Below are 19,852 nucleotides of genomic sequence, written 5' to 3'. Positions count from 1 at the left end.
TTCTGAAAGATTTTCTTTGTAATTGATTATTCTTCCTTCAAATGGTCGTCCATGTAGAAGTTCTATTCTGGAAATACAAGTAGTTTCTGAAAGCTGATAGCTAATACATGGCAGAAGGTTCACCACTAACATGTAGCCACAAAATCCCATTGCTCACCATTTGTAAAATCAGATATTTAGGGCATTTGTCCTGATCAATTTTGACCTGAAATTGCAAATGTTGGACTTACGAAGTAAATTACAATATTCAAATGCTTTAAGAGAGTCCAAGAGACAGTTATGGGCTAATTAGCAAAACTGAAAGTATTTCGATGTTTTAGGGTTTTTTTTCCAATCACTGAAAATAGGAAATAAAATCTGTTGGATTTTGTGGATACCTATGAAGTTGTAAAATTTGTGAATGCATATGGAGCTAGGCAATCTGAGAAGAATTCTATGCCATGAATGTCAAATCCTAGCTTTGCTCCCAAGGGTACTAAACCTAAGTTTTGTTGCACACCTTGCACAATGAGAGAGGCACCCGCAGTATTTCTGTTAGCTCCCTGTAACTGAAGGGCTTAAATAATGAATTTGAAATTTATTGGTCACAGATACAATTGAAATTGAAACACTCTGTAATAAGTATTATAACATCATTATTTCATTCATTAACAAGGGCATATAAAAGAGAAGTTTCTTCACTATTTTATGTTGCATTCTGTGCCAATTAACAGGAATGACTTTATATCAAGAAGATACAATGTGCTGAATCACAAGCTTGCTGACTAGTTTGAGCCAGTCTTTGGAAAAACGATTCAAAAATTGACTAGCAACATATTGAAGACTATATGTAGGATATATTTCAGAATGCTTCTTAAAAGACAAACTTTCATTTTTGAAACATTTCTTACTTTTAGAATCTGTTCCATTACCTGACGGAAGTGAAGTCGAATGGTGTGGTGAAAATCCCCGAGGTGAAAGGTGATGAGGCCTGGAAGGTTTACTTTGATGATGCTGCACAGGAAATTGTGGATGAATTTGCAATGCGCTATGGAATTGAATACATTTATCAAGCTATGACGTAAGTATCATCATGGCTGGCTTTCTGCTTTGCTGTGAACAATGTGTTTGAGGGAAGTAACAAGTCTCAAGCCTTTGTGAATTCATTCACTGTTTCTCTTGCATTCCTGACTTTAAATTCTTATCACTTCATCCATCTGATTCTCATTAAAGTGCTTCTCATCTGCAGTGGCTTTAAGATATAAGCATTTTATAAGCTGTTACTGGTATTGCTGCTAATGCATTCCTTAATCCTTATGACACTGATACATAGCACAGTTCAGAAAGACTTCCAGTGTTCCAGATGCAGCTGGAACAGGGTTTCAGAAGCTCTGTACTCTTTTCTACTACTATAGAAGCTCACTAGTGGCTACAGTGAGCTTCCATAATATAAGTAAATAATTTGTGCAAACCATTTTTAACAGTACTGAGCCCTATTACTGCATTCTAAAGTAGCTGTCTGAACACCTTAGAACACAGCACCATAGAGCCCAGACATGTGAGATCCATCATGTGTTCTCAGTTTATCCAGCAAAAAGTTTTCTGGTGAAAAGGACTATATTCTGCTAGAGCTGTAGAAAAACAGGAGATTGAAGTGATTCCTATAAATAAAATTACAGGCTTTTCTCTCACAGAAACCTGGTAATGTGGGATTTTTAATCAGAACATCTCTCATTTTTTGCATCTCTTTACCTCCTAAAAAGAAGAGTCTTATAATAAGTAAGAAGGTACCTAAAAATCTCAAGTTTTCTTTCATTTGCAGAATATATTGACACCACCTACTATTGCAATGAGCTTGTCAGTGAATTCTTGTATTGTTCATCTAATAGAAGTTCAGGGAATATATTTTGTAATATACATCTTTATAATGATCTTCCTTCAAGGAACTTACTCAGCATTGCAAAGAATAATTAATGATTGTATGTTTAATAATAATTAATTCTAACCAAGCCATTTTAAGTTAATTGACCTATTTTGCCTTGTCCTCTCTTTGTTCTTGCTTTCTTCTGTACCTTTTCCCCCAAATTTCCTTGATGTTGTTGATTGCAAACCAGGTATCTGAGGGCAGATGTAATGAGAAAGTGAATTTAATATTAGATGGTCACAAGAAATAAAAGCTAAGATTTCATTGTCCCCATACCCACATCCTTTTATATTTTAAAATGTTTCATGTCAATAATGAGCACTGCCTTTTTGAGGGAATGGCCCCAGCCTGTTTAAGTTGGGAATAAAATCAGTGATGCATGTAATCTCATGTAATACTTGGAGAAAAATATATATTCATATACGTTGTTTTGCTGAATCATCTGCAGACACATCTCAGAGCATTCAGACTTCAGGAAGAAGAGTAGTGAAGACACTAAGTCTATTTGTCATGAGGAATTTTCTTTTGAACTATTATCTCCTGGTTTTATTCTTTTTATGAGATTACCTTTTTCTTCTGGAACAATTTTAGTGTCTGGAAGAAAATGTGCAGCTTCTTGATTTGGAAAATAGAATTATCAGATTGCATTTTGTAACAAAGATCTTCTACTAAAACAAAAGCAATTTTCCAGTATACAACAGAAAGAGAATTTGAATATAATCACTTTGCCCAGAGGAATATTGTGTAAGAATTTTTTGCTTGAGAATCTAGTTGCAGAATACTTCTACTGCATGTCTCATGGTAACATTGGAAATTAAAATGTTTGTATTTGTAAATGCAAAACAGATTAAGCTTTAATACCCTGGGATCCAGACCCCAGAGAGCATCTGCATTTTATCAGGCTACATGAGTTTTGGGATGCTGTATTCATATCTGTTTTAAAGTTAGCTATTATAAAAAGTTCCAGGACTACTAAATGATAGTCAGTCTTGACCCTTTTAAGTATAGATAGATGCCACATGCTGGAGTAGGAGCATATGCCTTTCTGCATTTCTACACAACATAAACCTGATTAAGTTTCTCTGAAGTACCCCTGTCTAAAGTGATTTGGCATCCTGTTCCACTACAGCAGTAAACAATACCATTTGTCTATTATTTCTGGTTCATTATAGTGGCTTTGTCATCTATGATCTCTTAATAAACCCTGAAGATTTCCTTCTGGCCCTCAACAGTTATTTCTATCTTCTCCTTTAGAGCACAGAAATAATATTTCAAAAATTTAGTCTTGATTTTCTAAACACAGTGAATATATTCATACTGAAATGTGGGAATCAGACCAGGAGATACCACACAGGTTACCTGTCTGCTCTAATCATTGTCCCTACTTAGACCTTTCTCACCAAACTTAGAAAGATAATGAATTCAGGTGTGATTGCACCTCTTGCTGGGGATAGGAGCATCTCCACATTTTTATGAGATAAATGTAGACACTTTTTCCCTAAAGATGCTGACTTAGAAGGGGAGTTTTACTCTCAAGATACAGATTACCACTGTACAGTTCCTGAGCAAGGAAATCTGCTTTAAGGTACAAATGTGTAATTCATGTGAACAGAAAAACAGCTATTGACCCAAAGTAAAATACAGCAAAAAGACTGATTCTGTTGCAGTAATTGCAGCTCTTTGAAGTCTTGACTGTATAGGTTACATAATCCACTCTTCTTTCTTATGACTATTTTATACTGCCATTCCTCATGGAGTCTGTACTAGAAGAAAAGCGAGACCATTACAGCCATTCTTACATAGTTCAGATGAGAAATTTTTTTTGTTTTTTTGATGGGTAACAGGGAGACAGACACTGTTAGCCACACAACTGGTATGTGTAACTCCCAGAAGTACAAGCAGGGATGTGTGTGACAGTAGGGAGGAAAATAAGTATCACAAAAAGCAGGAAGAAAAAGTAGAAAAACAGCACAGTGATCCAGCTGCCCTTTATTTTGATGACTTTTGGGGACTGATGGCAGTTTGTGCTGTAAATTCAATGTCTAGAAGGAATCAAACTGAAATTTTATTTACCTACATATATTAAGCCACACTCTGCAGTGAAGAAAAAGTAACTTTTTTCCTGTCATTCATCTTTCAATTTAATATACTTCTCTTTAGAAGGCAAAAATCTGAGCACGTATTGCAACAGTGTTTGACTAGACGCTGAAATTACACACAATATCAGCAGCCTGAATTTACTGTGTAATAGAGTCAAGTGCAATAAAAGCTCTATTAAGGTCTTTACTTCTTACTGGCAAGAGTCACCACAGGTAGAACCTAATGATTCTCAATCAGCAACATAGCTCTCATTCCAGCAGGTTAATGGGCACTAACTATGTCATCTTGTTCTCCTGCTAGTTTTCAATTAATGTGGCAGCATTACAGAAAGCACACAAATCGCCCATTAAACTAATTTTTTATTGATAGCATTTGCTTACTGATGAGTACAGCACATCAATTAGACTCCTTTCTTCGCTAATTCATGCTAACAGAAATATTGGAAGAATCCCAGGCACTGTCTATTGGTCAGAAAATTGCATAGTAAGAAAGTTGGAGCAAGCAGGCCTGGCTTCAGCTTATGCAGTGCAGCCTTGCTCTAAAATGTGTGAGACTTAGAAATGGTAGCTATGACATCATGTGCCCACTAGAAATTGTTAATAACTCATGCAACTGGCTGCTGTTTTCAAAGATCTGCAAAAACAAGGATAGGTGTTTACTTTGATTTATTCATTTTAGCAAGCAGAAGGAATCCAGGTATCTTGAAGGTAGCTGATAACCTGAGTTATCAGCACTCTGAGTCATGACCTATATTGTGTACTTAATAGGTCCTGTGAACATTAGAGATTTTAATTAAATGATGGAGAGAAACAAAAATCTGTCACACATGCTTTATCATAATTTTCACTAAGCACATTACAGGTGAAACAGTGCAGTGATACAATAAGGACATAAATTACAGCAATTGCTTTAAATTTTCCTTGTGAAAAATTGGTACAATTAGGGTCTAGTCTAAATATAAGAATTCAGTACAGGTAGCTCATTGTGAAATGCTTAGAGTAACCTTTAGAAGACGCCTTAAAATGTTGACCCAAACGATATTTCCATGGTCTGTCATGTTCCCTGAAGGCAATTGAGACAATCTCAGTGATTTCTTTGCTGCTGACAGCTCCTTTTGCCTCCCTTCTCCCTCAGAGGAGCATGTGTTACAGGTATGGCTCTAAGGCCAGTGGGGTTATTAGTGCCTTTTTGTCTCCAAATTGATGTTACTCATGCACTAAGGACCTTTAAGTCCACTAAAAGACTTTTGGAAATTAAAGGTCAACAGTATTAAAAGTATTAATTATTTTGTCAATTTTTTGATAATTCACTCTGATGATCCCTACATATATTTCCCAAACTTACTCAGAGATAAGGAAATATTTCTATTAGCTTTAAAGGTTACCTTTATTGGTGAGAACCACCTGACATCACCGTTGTATTTTATTACAAAGGAAAGTATTATTCTTCTGCTTGACAGAAAACATGTGACATATGTTTTGAAAGATTTTTCTGAGGGGTAGAAAACTGTGTTTTTCTTTTGTTGAATTCACATTTCAGTCTTCAGAAGCACTTCTTGAAATTACTGGCTATGAATTAAAGTTTTGCAAACACTATTCCATGAGTACATAGCTGGGAATGCTGGGCTCTAGTCCTGGTTGGTTTCCGAGTACTTTTGAGCTGTTTCTCTCAGTTATGTAAAATGCAGATAATAGTGCTTAATAATTGCCCCCACAGGAAAACAATGTTGAATAATGCCTTAAAAGATGCTTTGGGCAGTCACAACAGTTTAAGGGTATTTGGCTTAAGTTCAGCAGGAAAGTTAATTTTTTTCTTGGAAGGGCATTAGTGCCCAGGTGGTTCAGGCCCAGCACACTGCTCTGCCTTATGCTCCTGAGGAGGAACAGGAGAGAGGAGCCGGAGACTCCAGCTAAGAGGAGCATGTGGCCGAATCAGGACCTTCAGTCATACAGAGCCTGATTGGAATTTCTTAATCCTCTTCTGTTTTTACACCCATTTTTACCACCATCTTTTCCCAGTCTCCTTCATTCTCTTTCCTATTTGTGTACATTTATTCTTTATCCCTCTCTCTCTCCCAGTCCTGCCTAATTATTGATCTTGAAATTAGGAATTTATGTTTAAAATTATAATGTTCACTCTCCTTGTGTGTCAGATCTTTCATTCATTTGTACCTCTCAGGTTTGTTGTGTTATAAGCCTTTTGTATGCTTCCAGCAGGCATCTCTTGTTTCATTAAACAAGTAAAGAGTGCTGCTACATTGCACCTCTGGTTTTGGGTGCTTTGGGTTTAACAGACTTGTTACCTAAATTTTGCTGGCCTGGATCAAAGTGGAAGAGTTTCAGTTATGGCCTAATTCAAATCAAGCTGGACCCAGAAGCTGCTTGAAGCACCTTTCATTAATAATGGAGGGTAAAATAAAAGCCACACTAAAATGCTAGTTTGAGTCTTTTAGTTGACAACAATTAAATCTTTTTCTACTATAGATCTCTGTGACTTTCCATGATGACGAGTTAGAGTTTGCTTTTTAGGTTTTCTTTAATAATTAATGTTTTGTTTAATAGCAATTAAGATAGTTAAGCCATGTTTTTGTATTTGGGATTTACAGAGTGAGAACTGAATGTGAATCTAATGTGGCTAGTTTGAAAATATCGGTGTGCAACAAGTGGCAACTGTGTCAAACATGTCTGGATTTTCCTCATATGCATCTGTACAATTTTCAACGAGGTAGCCTGAAAGTTACATCATTAGAGTTAGAAAGAAATTATAATGGGAGAAGAAGAAGATTCCGTGCCATCTTTAATAACTGTTGGTTTGTTTGAATTTCAGGCACTTTTCCTGTCTCTCTTCTAAATACATGTGCCCTGGTGTTCCAGCAGTTATGAGTACATTGTTGGCCAATATAAATGCTTTCTATGCTCACACAACAGCAGCAACAAATGTTTCTGCCTCAGATCGCTTTGCAGCTACTAACTTTGGGGTAAGTAGATTTTCTTTTTTAATAGAGTTCTAGTCGTTTTCTTTTTTTCCCTAGTATATTCCATATTAAGTTCTACACTGATTTTTTTTTAATTGCTGATTTTAAAAAGTGAGGGCTGTTGTTAGCTTTTGAAAATTTTACCCTGACTCTTTAAAATTAATCATCACAAAAGTCAGAAGAGATGCTGCTCAGCTCCTTGTGAGGCCTAGAGGCTAGAAAGCACTGGCACATGTTCACAGCGCTAAAATCTCCAACAAAGAGGTTTTTGTTTTATTGCAGTGAGCCTTGCAAACTGCTAACTGCAGTAGACTAAGTATTGGATGCAATTCCTTTCTTGGGCTGTGTCATCAGTGAACTCATGTTAACCTAATGGATGTGGCCATAAATGCTGCTCTTCTCACAATGATCCATAGTAATGGACTCTCTATGTTTTTTGCTGAAATTTTTGCTGGTAAATTGTCCAAGTCCTGGTTTCAGGAATTTTAGGAGAAATAGTAGCATTTCAGGGATGTGGTAATATTTTTATTATTGCTAAATTTTCTTCTGTGGATAAGTATCTCACAGCGTGGACTTCCTAGTCTTTGAACATGATAATAAATAAAGATTATTCACTCCTTATTCTGATTTCTTCACCTACTCTCAGAGGAATTGAGAGCAGTAAGGCAGAGCAATAATTCAAAGAGGTTGCCGTCATAGCTCTGGTATTGCGCATGATACAGAGGGTATAAACACAATCTTATGCTGAAAAATGCGTTTATTCTTTCCTTTTTTATTTTTTTAGTAAGGTTTTTATTTGCAGGGTTGATATCAAAGATAAATTTGATGTAACAGTTTTCATACAATATTATTTATTGACCTGAAATAAAATATTAATTGTAATTAAAATTTATTAAATACACATTAAAATTTCAAATTTAAAATTTTATTTGAAGTAGCTTTAGAGGTACTAGAACTCTTCTCCAGTATTAGAATAATAGAGGAATTATGAATTTCAGATTTTCAAGATAAAATTATGAAATTATACATTTGGATGTGTAAACCAAGAATTACTGACTTGTTGAAACAAGTCTTCTCTTTCAATGTTCAAGCTTTATTAGATCTCTGACTTTGATGCCATTTGTGAAATTTAGAATAGTTTTGCTGGATTTTTATCCTTTTTTCCCATTTTTCTAATGATCAGAACTACATTTGTCCTCAGACTGGGCAGAGATTAGGTCCTTTCTCTGATGGTAATGCCAGTTTGCCTCTGACGCAATTCCAATCCAATTCATAGTTCAACAGATGGATGGGAGAAGAGTAGTAGGAATCACTAAAAGAGATTTGGAGCTCTTTTTCAAACAATTGACTTATAGGCAAAATATGAGATTATTCTTCTCTCCTGGTCAAAAGGCATTTGTTAGTGAATAGCTGCACATCATTCATCAAAAAGAACATCTCAAATTCAAGTCCTCAGGCTACAGCTGGGAATGATTTGGCTGACTGAATATTTCAGTAGGGCTTTATAACATGACAAAAAAGTTCTCTTTTGATTGATCCCTTAAGGGAACTGTGCCAAATTAGTGGGGTTTGGTGTAGGTTAGAACTCCACTGATGAGAGACCATGCACAGACTCTATTTTCAAATTCCTGATCATCACATTTGTATTGTACAGATACAATCAGTGCACTCTGAGAGCTGTCAGCTCCTGCTTCTTCCAGAAGTCTGCTGCTTTCACACAGGCTGAGATTTCAGAGTTTTGTGCAGTAGACTATGGAATATGTTCTAACATGGTAATTAGAAACTCATTAGTATTACTTGAGAATGGCACAACTCAGCTGGAAATCTCACAGCAAAATAATTTCACTGCTCCTTCATCTATCAAGATAACAAGTTAATCTCCATATTTGAAAGGAAAAAATATAATTTCATTGTATTAGTATTATTTACCTTATTCCTACAAAAGCCACTGTTTCAGAAGTATAATTTTCAATCATATTTTTACACCAGATTCTGTAGTAAATGAGCATCATTTCTTACTTATTAAAGGAAGGGAGAGGTGCTTTCTTCAAGAGTTTAATCAGTTGCAAGGCAAGTATAAGACAGGAAAATGTTGCATTGTAAAAATCTTTGTGACCTCCCTAATGTATTGCACAGCTGCACAGTGTTTAATGCATACCAGGTATACAACATAGAAAGGGGAATAAAGTGAATCACTTGGCCTTGAAACACAGGTGTTTCAAACCATCACTTGTATATGAAATAATGGAAAACAAGTTTCTTTTTAAATAAGTTAAAAGTGGAAAGAAGCTTTCTAAAACCCCAACAATTACAGGAACCTGCAAATTCTAGTGCAACATATTTTTCTTTTCTTTTTACAGAGAGAAAAATTCATAAAGCTGCTGGATCAATTGCACAATTCTCTGAGGATTGATTTATCTAAATACAGGGTATGTACAACATATTCTATTTGAGTCAACATGAGACCCCCCGAACCCTTTGCAACAAAAATTTAGAGAATTTAAGCTGTTTAACACCAATATTATTCCAATTTGACAAAAAGAAAAAACTTGGTATTTTCTTTCCAAAAGCTAAGAATGGGTCAAGAGGTTGTCACATATTCAAGAAAGAGTAGTATTCAACAATTTTGATTAAATTGATCTATAACTAGTCTTAAGTTGATTAAGTTAATTCATCTGGGAATTACCTTTACTGACTCAGGTAGTTCAAAGTGCAGTTACTGCTGTATTTTTTCTGGGAGCCTGACATCTTTGCTACAACTTGCATGCTAAGATCCTGGAAATGTTGAAAAAGTCTTGTCTCCTTGTTTTTCTATTTGGTAGGAATTAGTTTCATTTCTGCCTCATGGAATCTCCTTCCACTGAGCTGTGCTCCAAAGCCAGCCTTTCAGGAGAGCAGACCCTGGGTACCTGCCAGCTACCATTTGGTTCTGAACTCCCTCTCCTTCTCCAGTCCACTGGATCATGAAACTTTTGGACAATACCTAAGTTAGGGCTTCATCACATGTGGCTCTCCTTTCAGCTTCTAGGAGTGGCAGCCTCCAGGTCAAGGATTTGTCTGTTCATGTGGCCTGCTCTCCAAAACTGGAGGAGAAGGGGAATATTTAAAAGAACCCCAAGGCATTAGAGAGAATGGAAATTGTACATAGTTTTTAAGACTATATCCTTACTGAAGGAGATATGTTCGTGCTAAGATCTTTTCATTTTGAAGAATGCTGTCCAGACAGTATTGTAGCATGAGGCTGATATTTCAATAGTAGGAAGTTATTTAAATAATACTGCTTCACATCACTCTGTTAACCCAGAGATCATAGCAAAACTTGAATATATTATTTCTACATTAAGCTTACTACTGCATTTAAGCCTACAAATTATATATGTGCCATGTAAAACCCATAAATTATTTTCATTAGCAGCAGTTTCCAGACATCTTATAACATTTTTTATTCCATCCATGTTTTGGAAATATCACAATATTTTGAATTATTCATGTTACAAGTGCAGGAGCATTATCAAAGGTGTTCCTACTCATGTCCAAGGGATGCTCATCATTAACTACCTCACAGGCAGAATTTGGGTAATATGAACATCTCTAATCCTTCCAAGCAGCACTGTATGTTTTCTTTGAGGGTTTTTAACTGATTGTTCAAGGATTTTACCTGCAACTCAAATTTTGCATGATTCCTCTTTCCCTGATTCACCAGGATAATTTTCCTGCCAGCAATTCCGAAAGACTCCAAGACCTGAAATCAACTGTGGATCTGCTTACCAGCATTACTTTTTTTCGGATGAAGGTATTGTCCTTTACTTGCACAAATAAATTTCCTGACAGAAACAAAAAATTTACCTTTTTAATTAGTTTAAAGTCAAGTCACATAAAACATTTTTAGATGAACTCATTAGAAGTAATATATAAAAAGGGGTTTGTACTGATATAATAAAATCACAAGTCAAACAGTAAAATAGATCTGATAACTATTTGCCTTAGTCTCTCTTAAGAATGAGATCTAAGTGGTCAAGCATGGAAATATTTTTGGAATGGAATGGTACACATTAATATTATTGAATGAAAAAAGAAAAACACAAAGCAACCTTTAGCATGTGATTCAATTGCCTTAGGCAACTACATAAACAGAATTAAAATAATCCACTAAGTTAAAGTTTGAATTAATGTATCCTGAAATGGAGTAAAAATATGAAGTCTTTGCTTTAAATAAATAACTGCTATTCGGCTTGATATTCTAATTCAAAGGAAAGCACATATTATACACTTTAGTTATTTCTTAAATAATAAAAAAAACTGATAAAATGTAAAACCTAAGATTTAAAGATGTAAACTATTGAGCACACATGCCTTTTTCATCATATAAGTACTTAATTTAAATAAAACTTAGTGATAAAGTCTAATTGCATGTGTTCTAATGTATCTTTGAGCTAAATCAACCTTAATTCAACACAATTTTAATTGTTTTTATCATTGTTTTATTTGAACACTTTTCATCCTGTATAACAACTCCATTCAACACTTGGATATTTGTGTTCAATCTAATTCTGACTTTCTCCCATTTATGAAACATTTAATTAGGTCCTGGAATTGCAGAGCCCCCCTCGAGCCAGTACTGTGGTGAAGGACTGTGTAAAAGCCTGCCTGGATTCAACTTACAAATACATTTTTGACAACTGCTATGATCTCTACTCTCAGTTAGTGGATCAGGTAAGGTCAGAATGAACTTGTTCTGTGCTTTTGCTCAATCATTATTGTTAGTTTGCCTTTAATAAACAGAAAGTCTTCTGGTGTTCCTTCATATCAAAGCACTCAGGTTTTCACTTTATTTATGCATGGAGGAGCAACATACCATAAATACACCCACAGACAGCTATGAACTCTAAAATGTTTAACATGAGTTTCAAAATGAACACATTACCTCATAATGTAGTCATCAAGTTGGACATGACTGTGAAATTGTCCAGGAGTTTTGGGGAAGATGGCATCTGATTGATTACTGTTAATTTAAGATCTGTAACAGGAAAATAGTTATTTAAAATCTAACATTTCACTTCCATAACTTTTGAAAACAATTTTTAATTTGCTGCAAATGGTATAGTCTTTCCAGCCTTATATTTTAGTACCCATGATGCATACTTGGATCCAAGCTTTAGTAACTGCTTTAAGAAAGCACAGGATTTCTTAATATTAGTCTGTCAGGTTGAGCTATCAATGCAAAATAATTATAGCACTTGTTGTGTTCCAAATGTCATGCAAAATCCTTGAGAATACTCTTTATTTTTAATATAATATGGCTATTCTATAAGTAATGTTAGAATTAATTACTGTCTTAAAGGAGCATCACTTCTTTATCATATTATCACCTGTACCTTATATTTGCTTTCTGGATGGTACACTGGAAAAATGGTAGTTCTGTGAGTATTCCAGCCTTGAACAGAATTAACTAAGCTCTTTGGGAAATGCACTTTTTTTTTGTGTGTGTATAATTAATAAGAACACTCATACTAATGATATAAGACTTCAAATGAAAATTATTTGAATTTATTTATTTATTTCAGTGAAAGATATATCTCTTAAATCCAGAATATGAATTCCTGTGTTTTAGGAATGGTGATATTTGCTGTTCAACATTTCTGAAATGAGAATTTATTTTCTAATGTTGGATTCCTTTTCCTGAGGAAACTTAACTGTAGCTTTGAATATAAGAATTTCTCACCAGCACCAATAAGCACTCCACACTTAGTGCTGATGTGTTTATCCGACAACAGATCACATTGTAAGCTGAGTAGGAGTATAAATTAGTGGAAGGAGCAGCTTCAGGCATCATATCTGTTTACGTCATGAACTGTTCTGTTTTCTCACTAACATTTACTCTGCAGCAATTTGATCTTGTCTGGTAAATATAATATGAAGTGCTGCTAGACTGGGTATTACATAAGCCTGCAGTTTATCAGTAGATTCTAGTACTCAGTAAACAGCTAAAAGTGATGAAGTCTTACCTCTGCAAACCATAGTGGCAACTGGCAAAGATTCTCTGTACTCAGAAAATTCACAACTTTTTTATGTGAATCCATACAGTCATTTAGCCTGTCTATTTTAAAATATGGTTTTAAAGTGCAGAGATATTACAGCTTTTCTGCTTGGTAGAGATTGTAAAACTTGCTTAAGTAAAGGTTCTCTCCCCCAAATTATATTTGAGGCAAAACAGGCAATGTTGTTATTATATTTTTCTCTCACACAGCTCTACTTAATGGTAGAGAAATAAGAAATCTTGAAATAAATTTTAAAAATCCACAAGTGTTCACTCTGTTGGAAAACTGAGTTGACTGCATCTCACTATATTTCTGCACCTCTTGAGTTCTCGTTCTCAAGATTTCCAGCAGGGCCAGTTTTATGTGGAAACTTTAGCAGACAATTTTCTGTACAGTTACAATCACAAAGCAGTGCAAGAAACTTTAGTGAAGAAGTGTAAAATGCAAAATGTAAAATAACTAGATCGCATTCAAAATAATTTATTTCTAACAGCAAATCACATTAAAAAAAATTCAGGCAACAGTCACATATAATCTTAATGTCAGACAGTAAAACTTTCTTTCCCAGAAGATGAGAGACAATTCTGAGAAATATAACTGGTCTAACTTTAATAGAGAGATAAGTAAAATTAATTCAAAAGACTACCTGAATTCTGCATCAGCTCTTGAGTTGTACAAGGAGACTTTGTTCAACATGGTCCTCTTACAGTTTCCTATCAGTATATCCAAAAGTGCATTTTGTTTCAGGAACACTCGAATTTGCAGTTTGTTTGAACCTATAGCTCTTGAGGCTTTCCAGTGAGTCCAGGTGACTGGTTTGTGGTACCACTTTTATAATAATGAAGCGGTAACCAATATTGTAATTAACATTTCATTAGCTTTGTTTCCAAGCCCCTTAGATTAGACCAGATTCCACCATTAAGCCTTCCTCAGTACCTTCCCTTATCTCTGCTGTCTCCCCATCAGGTGGGGTCCCCTCCCCTCAGAGGGAGGGAGCTCATCCTAGCCTGGTTCTGCACACAGGAGGTTCATGTTTTAGCTGCACAGCTGAGCTCTGGGCTGTGAGACTGAGAACTGAGCCCCAAAGCAACAAGGAATGGTTCTTATGTAGGTCAGCACCTGCTCTCACTCAGGGGAAGGACTGGCAGATGTTGTCCTGCTGAGGCCTCTGCACGCTCAGGGTGTATCTGTGTCTAACTCAGGGTAACCACCTTCCGCAATTGCTTTTGGCTGCAACCTATAACTCTCAGAGATGCCTGCCACAGTATTTTGAGAAAATATGCTTCAGGTCTGATTGTGTGGGATTGTTTAATTTTGGGGTGAAAATTGAGCAGTGACTGTTAAAATTGAGGGGCTTGAACTGAAGTTTTTGGATATTTGCCACTGTGAACACAAAAATTAAATCACAAAATATGCTCAGCAGTCTCCAATTCCTCTTTTTATTACTCTCTACCTTTCTGTCAGACAGGCAATCACCGTTAAAAAGCTAATGTCTTGCAGCAAAATATCACCCCTGAGGATATTTCCTGGGGTGAAGCATTGCAAATGCTAACAACATGCAAAAATGTCATACTACAGTTCCACACCAGAATACAAAGAACAGCTGATGGCAAAAAACCAATGACTACCAGAGGCAGTAAAACATGATAGCTTGACAGTCTCACTGCCATGTATATTGCTATCCTCATTATTGGAGACAAAGCCCTCTGATGAAGGACTGTCTAGCTCCTTATGCAGCAAATGCAGTATTTTCTCTTTTGAATTAATAGTTATCTGAGTGAAGTGCTTAGCTACCCTATGTTAAAAAGACATATCCTGGAGAAGTAGTTTAGGAAGCACTTTGATAGCTTTCTGACTCAGTTTACAGATATGTCACTCTTTCTGTTTTCTTGAGAAAACAAGTTTTGAAATCCTGGCTGGTGCTCACTGAGACTGAAGTCCCTTCAATAATTCTTTTTGCAGTCTTCTCCATTGAGTGACACCAATGAAATGCAGACCATACCCTTTCATGTTATCTGAAGAGCTCTTGATCAGTACAAATAATTTCATGACTGATAGCACCAATATACTGGAATAAAACACTGGAGTACTTTATATTTGACAGCAGCTCATCAGAACAGGCCTGATATTCTAGCTGATGTTAGGGACCTTTACTTGGGTCTTATCTCAGCTCTGCATGTTGTCGCAGCACAGCTTGGTGCAGACAGGAGGTAGGAAAGAGCAATTGACTCCTTCAGGAGCCAGGGGCGGTACAGCTGCAGCAGCACACTACTCTGCCCTTGCCATTCATCTTTCACAGGGGTACAGCACCTTGGGCTGGGTTGATAATGAGCAAAAAACATCCCAGATCTGGAAACTGGAGCTGTGGATGAGCACGTGGGTGGACCTATGCTTTGGGAGCTGGCTCAGTTTTGCTTTACTCAGATGGGAGTCCCTGGTCTTTGGGATTTGGGAATGCAAGCCTCATAGTTGTTTTTGAGCATGTACTTTTTTCTCTTTAGTATAAATGACAAAAAAAAAGGTTAGATTATTAATTTCTTACAGAAATACTGCAAGAATAGAAGCATGACTATGATCTGTAGTTTTCAAACACATTCAGAACTATGAAGTGGGAAATAAAGGGCAGTAGCAAAAGCTGTTTACTACAGAGAGTTCTATTTTTCAGGCATGGAAATTTCAGTGTCAAGTAATAATTCTTGTGAAGCCCTTTGTTATATTTATATATTGCTTTAGATTCACTGAAAAGGTTATGGCATGCAGAGGGTACTTAGAGATCTCTCTTTGTGTTGCAGCATTGTGTTTGATGGGCAACATGTTAACAACAGTAATAGAAAAACATTTGGTAAATTACCTCAGAACAGAAGGATGCATTTTTGCTATGGCATTTCCAACTCCATTCTGAGAATTCTCTGTCAGAAGAAGACCAGATCTTACAGATATAATTTCTTCTTAGCAGCTTGTCTGACAACACTGGTTAGGAAGTCAAAGAGCTTGCAATAAGTGAGGGGCTCACTTTGATCTTCCTCCACCTACTCCCTGCAGTAGCAGAACTTTTCTGGGTGGGTGGGTCAGGTCAAAACCACAGTATCACTTGGCTGGCCACTGCAGAGAGCTATTCATGTTCACTGCCCTAAACAGATAGACCAGTTAAACCAGCTCCTTTCACCTGCCAGTCCTTGAAGGAAAAGGCTGACAATTCTTGATGAGAATTAATCCAAAAGAATTCTGTTCCACTTCAGATGGAATACATAAAGTTGCTTGGAGAAGGTGTGGGTACCCCATTCCTGGAAGTGTTCAAGGCCAGTTTGAATGGGACTCTGAGCAATGTGGTTTAGTGGAAGGTGTCCCCTGCCCAGAGCAAGAGGAATGAAAAATACAATCTTTGACATCACTTCCAACCCAAACCATTCTGTGATTCTATGGTGATTCTTTAAATAGGGTTTCAGTTTCCAGGAAGTTAACAGTTTAGGAGTTAGTTACAGTGTGACAGCGCTGCGCAGGGAAATCCCTCACAGGTTTTGAATGCATGTCTGCAAGTGGTTTCTGGCTTTAGGCTCTGTTGAGTAAATTCTGTAAGGCCGAATTTTCAGTTTTTTAGATATTAAAAATATCTTTTAAAATTATATAAAATCCTAAAAATTGGTAGATGTTATATGTGAATGTCTACATATGTGTATATTTTATATATATATATTTTTATATATAGTGCATATTGTACATTTGCTGGTGGTTCTACATCAAGTAATATTATATGTAATGTAAGTAATAAATATGCAGTTTAAAATATGGAAGAATTGTTAAAATTAATATTTCATTGTCCAAGACTGATCTATAAAACTGCCCTCTGCAGCCTTGTGCTGATCAAGGCCACTGTGTTAGTTTCCATTGAATTTCCACTGTATCATTATTTATATAGAAAATTTTGTATTCTGAAACCTAGCTTGGGGCTTGCAGGAAAAAGCAATACATGACTTTCTGATATCATAGGATTCAATTTATCAAAGTCACACAGATAATAATGGATATTGATTGCACAGAACATAACAAAATAAAAGCAAAGAAAATTAAACCAGACATTCATCCTACGATCTGGTAAAATCAGTGATGGGAGAAGTTGAAAGCCCTATGTTTCTTAGGCGAGGCTTTACAGATTTGTCTCAGGGTAATAGAGATGTAGATTTTAATCTTGCTTCACACTGGGTCTGAGATTGCTTTCTCCAGTCTCAGCCACTTTTCTAGAGTACAAAATGTTTGTTTGTCAACAGTTTAGCCTTTTTTTTTTCATTAAACTCAGAAAACTCCCTCTACATTTTATTTTTCTCTTTAAGAGAGTATCAAAACACCAGTAATGATTTTGGAGGCTCTGTACTGCATAATCCATTGCTTGAATATGAATTTGGTGACTAGGAAATTGACATTAAAAGGGAATTGAGAAAAACATGATTCCATGCAAATAATTTATTTCAATTCATATCCTATGAAAAACTGTTCTTACACAGTTCCTCTTTCTGATTTTGATGTCTTCTGTCGCAAAAAACAAAGAGTTATCACCTAGTTTGGATGTTGCATTAAAAAACCCACAGAGAATCTCCAGTACTTAGTGTATTCGTGAATCTTAAGTGACTAATATGACTTTTATTGTAAGTTGTTTGCTGCCACTGTAGGGTGATCCTAAAGACAAGAAGCACCCAAGTCAATTAATATGAGAGTATAAAACCTGTCTTTTCTGCTCTTATTGCTTGTTTGATCTGCCAGCAGAAGCCCCTTAGGAATATCATTGTTGTGCCTTTGGCCAGTCACTCATTGAGCTTTTAAGCAAAGAATATCTTGTGGCATTTCGTGGTTCTGTGCATGTGGGCAGCATTACCATCCAAAGTGATGCTACAGGAGGTCAAGGTATTTTAAATAACCTTTCCTATGTGAAAAAGCTCATGGAAAAGAAAGTGATTCTGCTAATTGGCAAACTTTCATTCATATCAGTATTTGGAAAGGTCTCTTGGTTACTGGATGAGCAGTCGGTGATTTGAACTTATTCAGTGCTGTATCAAACAAAAACAGAAGACAGGAAACTTCAGCAACTCATTTATTTTAAAATTAGAGCCATTAATAGCATCAGTTTAATTAATGATTCTGTCATCTTGCTATTTTAAGAATTTATGTTACTCTTGAAATTTTTAGTTGTATTTTTTAAAAATTCTCATTGTTATCATCCTCTACAATAATAAGCAGTATTTAGAATCTCTTGTAACTTTTCACTGTATTTGTTCCAGTGTGGCACTAATTAGGTATATCAGCTATTTAGTTGATGCTTTTACACTGACAGTTTCTTCCAAATGGGTGCAATGAGAGTGAAAAAAAAATCTAAATTGCAATCAAATTTCCACCATTGTTTTACCTCATTCTAATAGCACTGCACCAAGCCAGAGCTGGGGTAGCACTGTCAAACACACAGTGTGGTTTTGGGCATTGCCCTGTGCAGGAATCCAAGGGTTGGACTCTGGTCCTTGTGGGCCCTTTCCAACTCAGAGTATTCCATAATTCTATAATGCTTCTACAAAGGCATCTGCTGTACATAAAGCAAATAATAGTGCTGACAATAATGAGGTAAAAAGAACTTGAATGATTATGAGCATGTCTAACACACTAAGTAGATTTTAGGATAAAGAATGGAAATAACAACTAGGGATGGGCAGAGTATGCACTTTCTCTTCAGGACATAAAACTACATCTGTAATGTGAGACTATTTTAAAAATACCTTCTCTGGGACTTTTATAAAGGTCATACAGATTTTAAAGAGATTTCTTTTCCAGAGAATTATGGTAGAAAGGACCTCCTTGTGCAACTATTACATTGTAAATGTAATACTTTTTGCTATCTCTGTTAAAGAACTGAATTTTGCATTCTGTGATTCACATTCACAGCCATGAAAAGCTGTCTCAGCTACATGTCACTTGCTGTGAAATACAGTTCTTGGATAAGATGCTGAGCTACATATGAGGTGGCTTTGTCGTCTACAGCTGCCTTTCAGTTGGTTTGATTTAACAAGCTTCTGAGAAAAAAAAATGGTCTATTAGACCTACATCTTTGATGTAGAAACGAGGCCTTTTTATTAAAAATCTAATGTATACCAGGAAATGCTCTTATGAGTGACATTAATGCTCTAATGTTCATTTCTGTTTTGCAAAGCTCTCTCATTTGCATGCACAGTTGTTAATTGTTGATGACACCAGACCCACCATCCTTTGACCTCCTTCTGAGCTTTATTTCTGTTGCTTTATACACTGAGGTGGTACCCTTTGTAGATCATCTGAGTATGCAGCAGTGTGATTAATGATACATGTCTAAAATATTCCACAGTGGCCACAAAAACAGTTTCAAATAGGTGTTGTTGAAATTCCCTTTCTGCCATTCTAAATGCTATTCATACATAAAAGTCAATTGGGGTTAAATTAACATTTAATTAATTCGCTGTGACACGTATATAGTGTTAGGCATATTCAAAAAGATACCAGGTCCATTGAAGTGGTCATAGTTGGACTAGGAATGAGAAGTACAGGGAATATGTGTTTAAACTTGCAGGAGCACAGGCAGGTTTATTTTCTGACTTACTAGCTGAGACCCCTTTCAATCTCACACAGCAGTAGAAGAGCATGTGTAGATCGAGCATGTGCAGACATAGCTCTGTGTGGCAGAAATTATTCATGTATGTGGCCATACAGAATTAAAATATTTCTTTTCATATTTGGGTCCCTACAATGAAGTTATTTATTGGACATTGATGAGGAATCTGATCCTTCTGCCAAGCAAAGGAATGCAAAATACTTTTTTAGTATTTT

At 36.0% G+C, this 19,852-nt stretch overlaps 1 protein-coding gene across 2 annotated transcripts in view; it reads left to right on the top strand.

The window, feature by feature from the left end:
• The window catches only part of UNC13C (unc-13 homolog C), a 121,299-nt gene that overhangs the window by 44,963 nt on the left and 56,484 nt on the right, over positions 1-19,852 (top strand). For both annotated transcript variants that reach the window (XM_058811814.1, XM_058811813.1), the window contains 5 exons: positions 897-1,060; positions 6,830-6,980; positions 9,338-9,406; positions 10,681-10,770; positions 11,562-11,690. In XM_058811814.1, the coding sequence (XP_058667797.1) occupies positions 897-1,060; positions 6,830-6,980; positions 9,338-9,406; positions 10,681-10,770; positions 11,562-11,690 (603 nt within the window). The remainder of the gene's footprint in view (positions 1-896; positions 1,061-6,829; positions 6,981-9,337; positions 9,407-10,680; positions 10,771-11,561; positions 11,691-19,852) is intronic.

Source organism: Ammospiza caudacuta, chromosome 10 (genome assembly GCF_027887145.1).
Source record: "Ammospiza caudacuta isolate bAmmCau1 chromosome 10, bAmmCau1.pri, whole genome shotgun sequence".
In the NCBI taxonomy this organism is placed as follows: Eukaryota; Metazoa; Chordata; class Aves; order Passeriformes; family Passerellidae; genus Ammospiza; species Ammospiza caudacuta.
The sequence above is the reverse complement of the archived record's forward strand: the minus strand, read 5'-3'. Positions and strand labels throughout refer to the sequence as shown.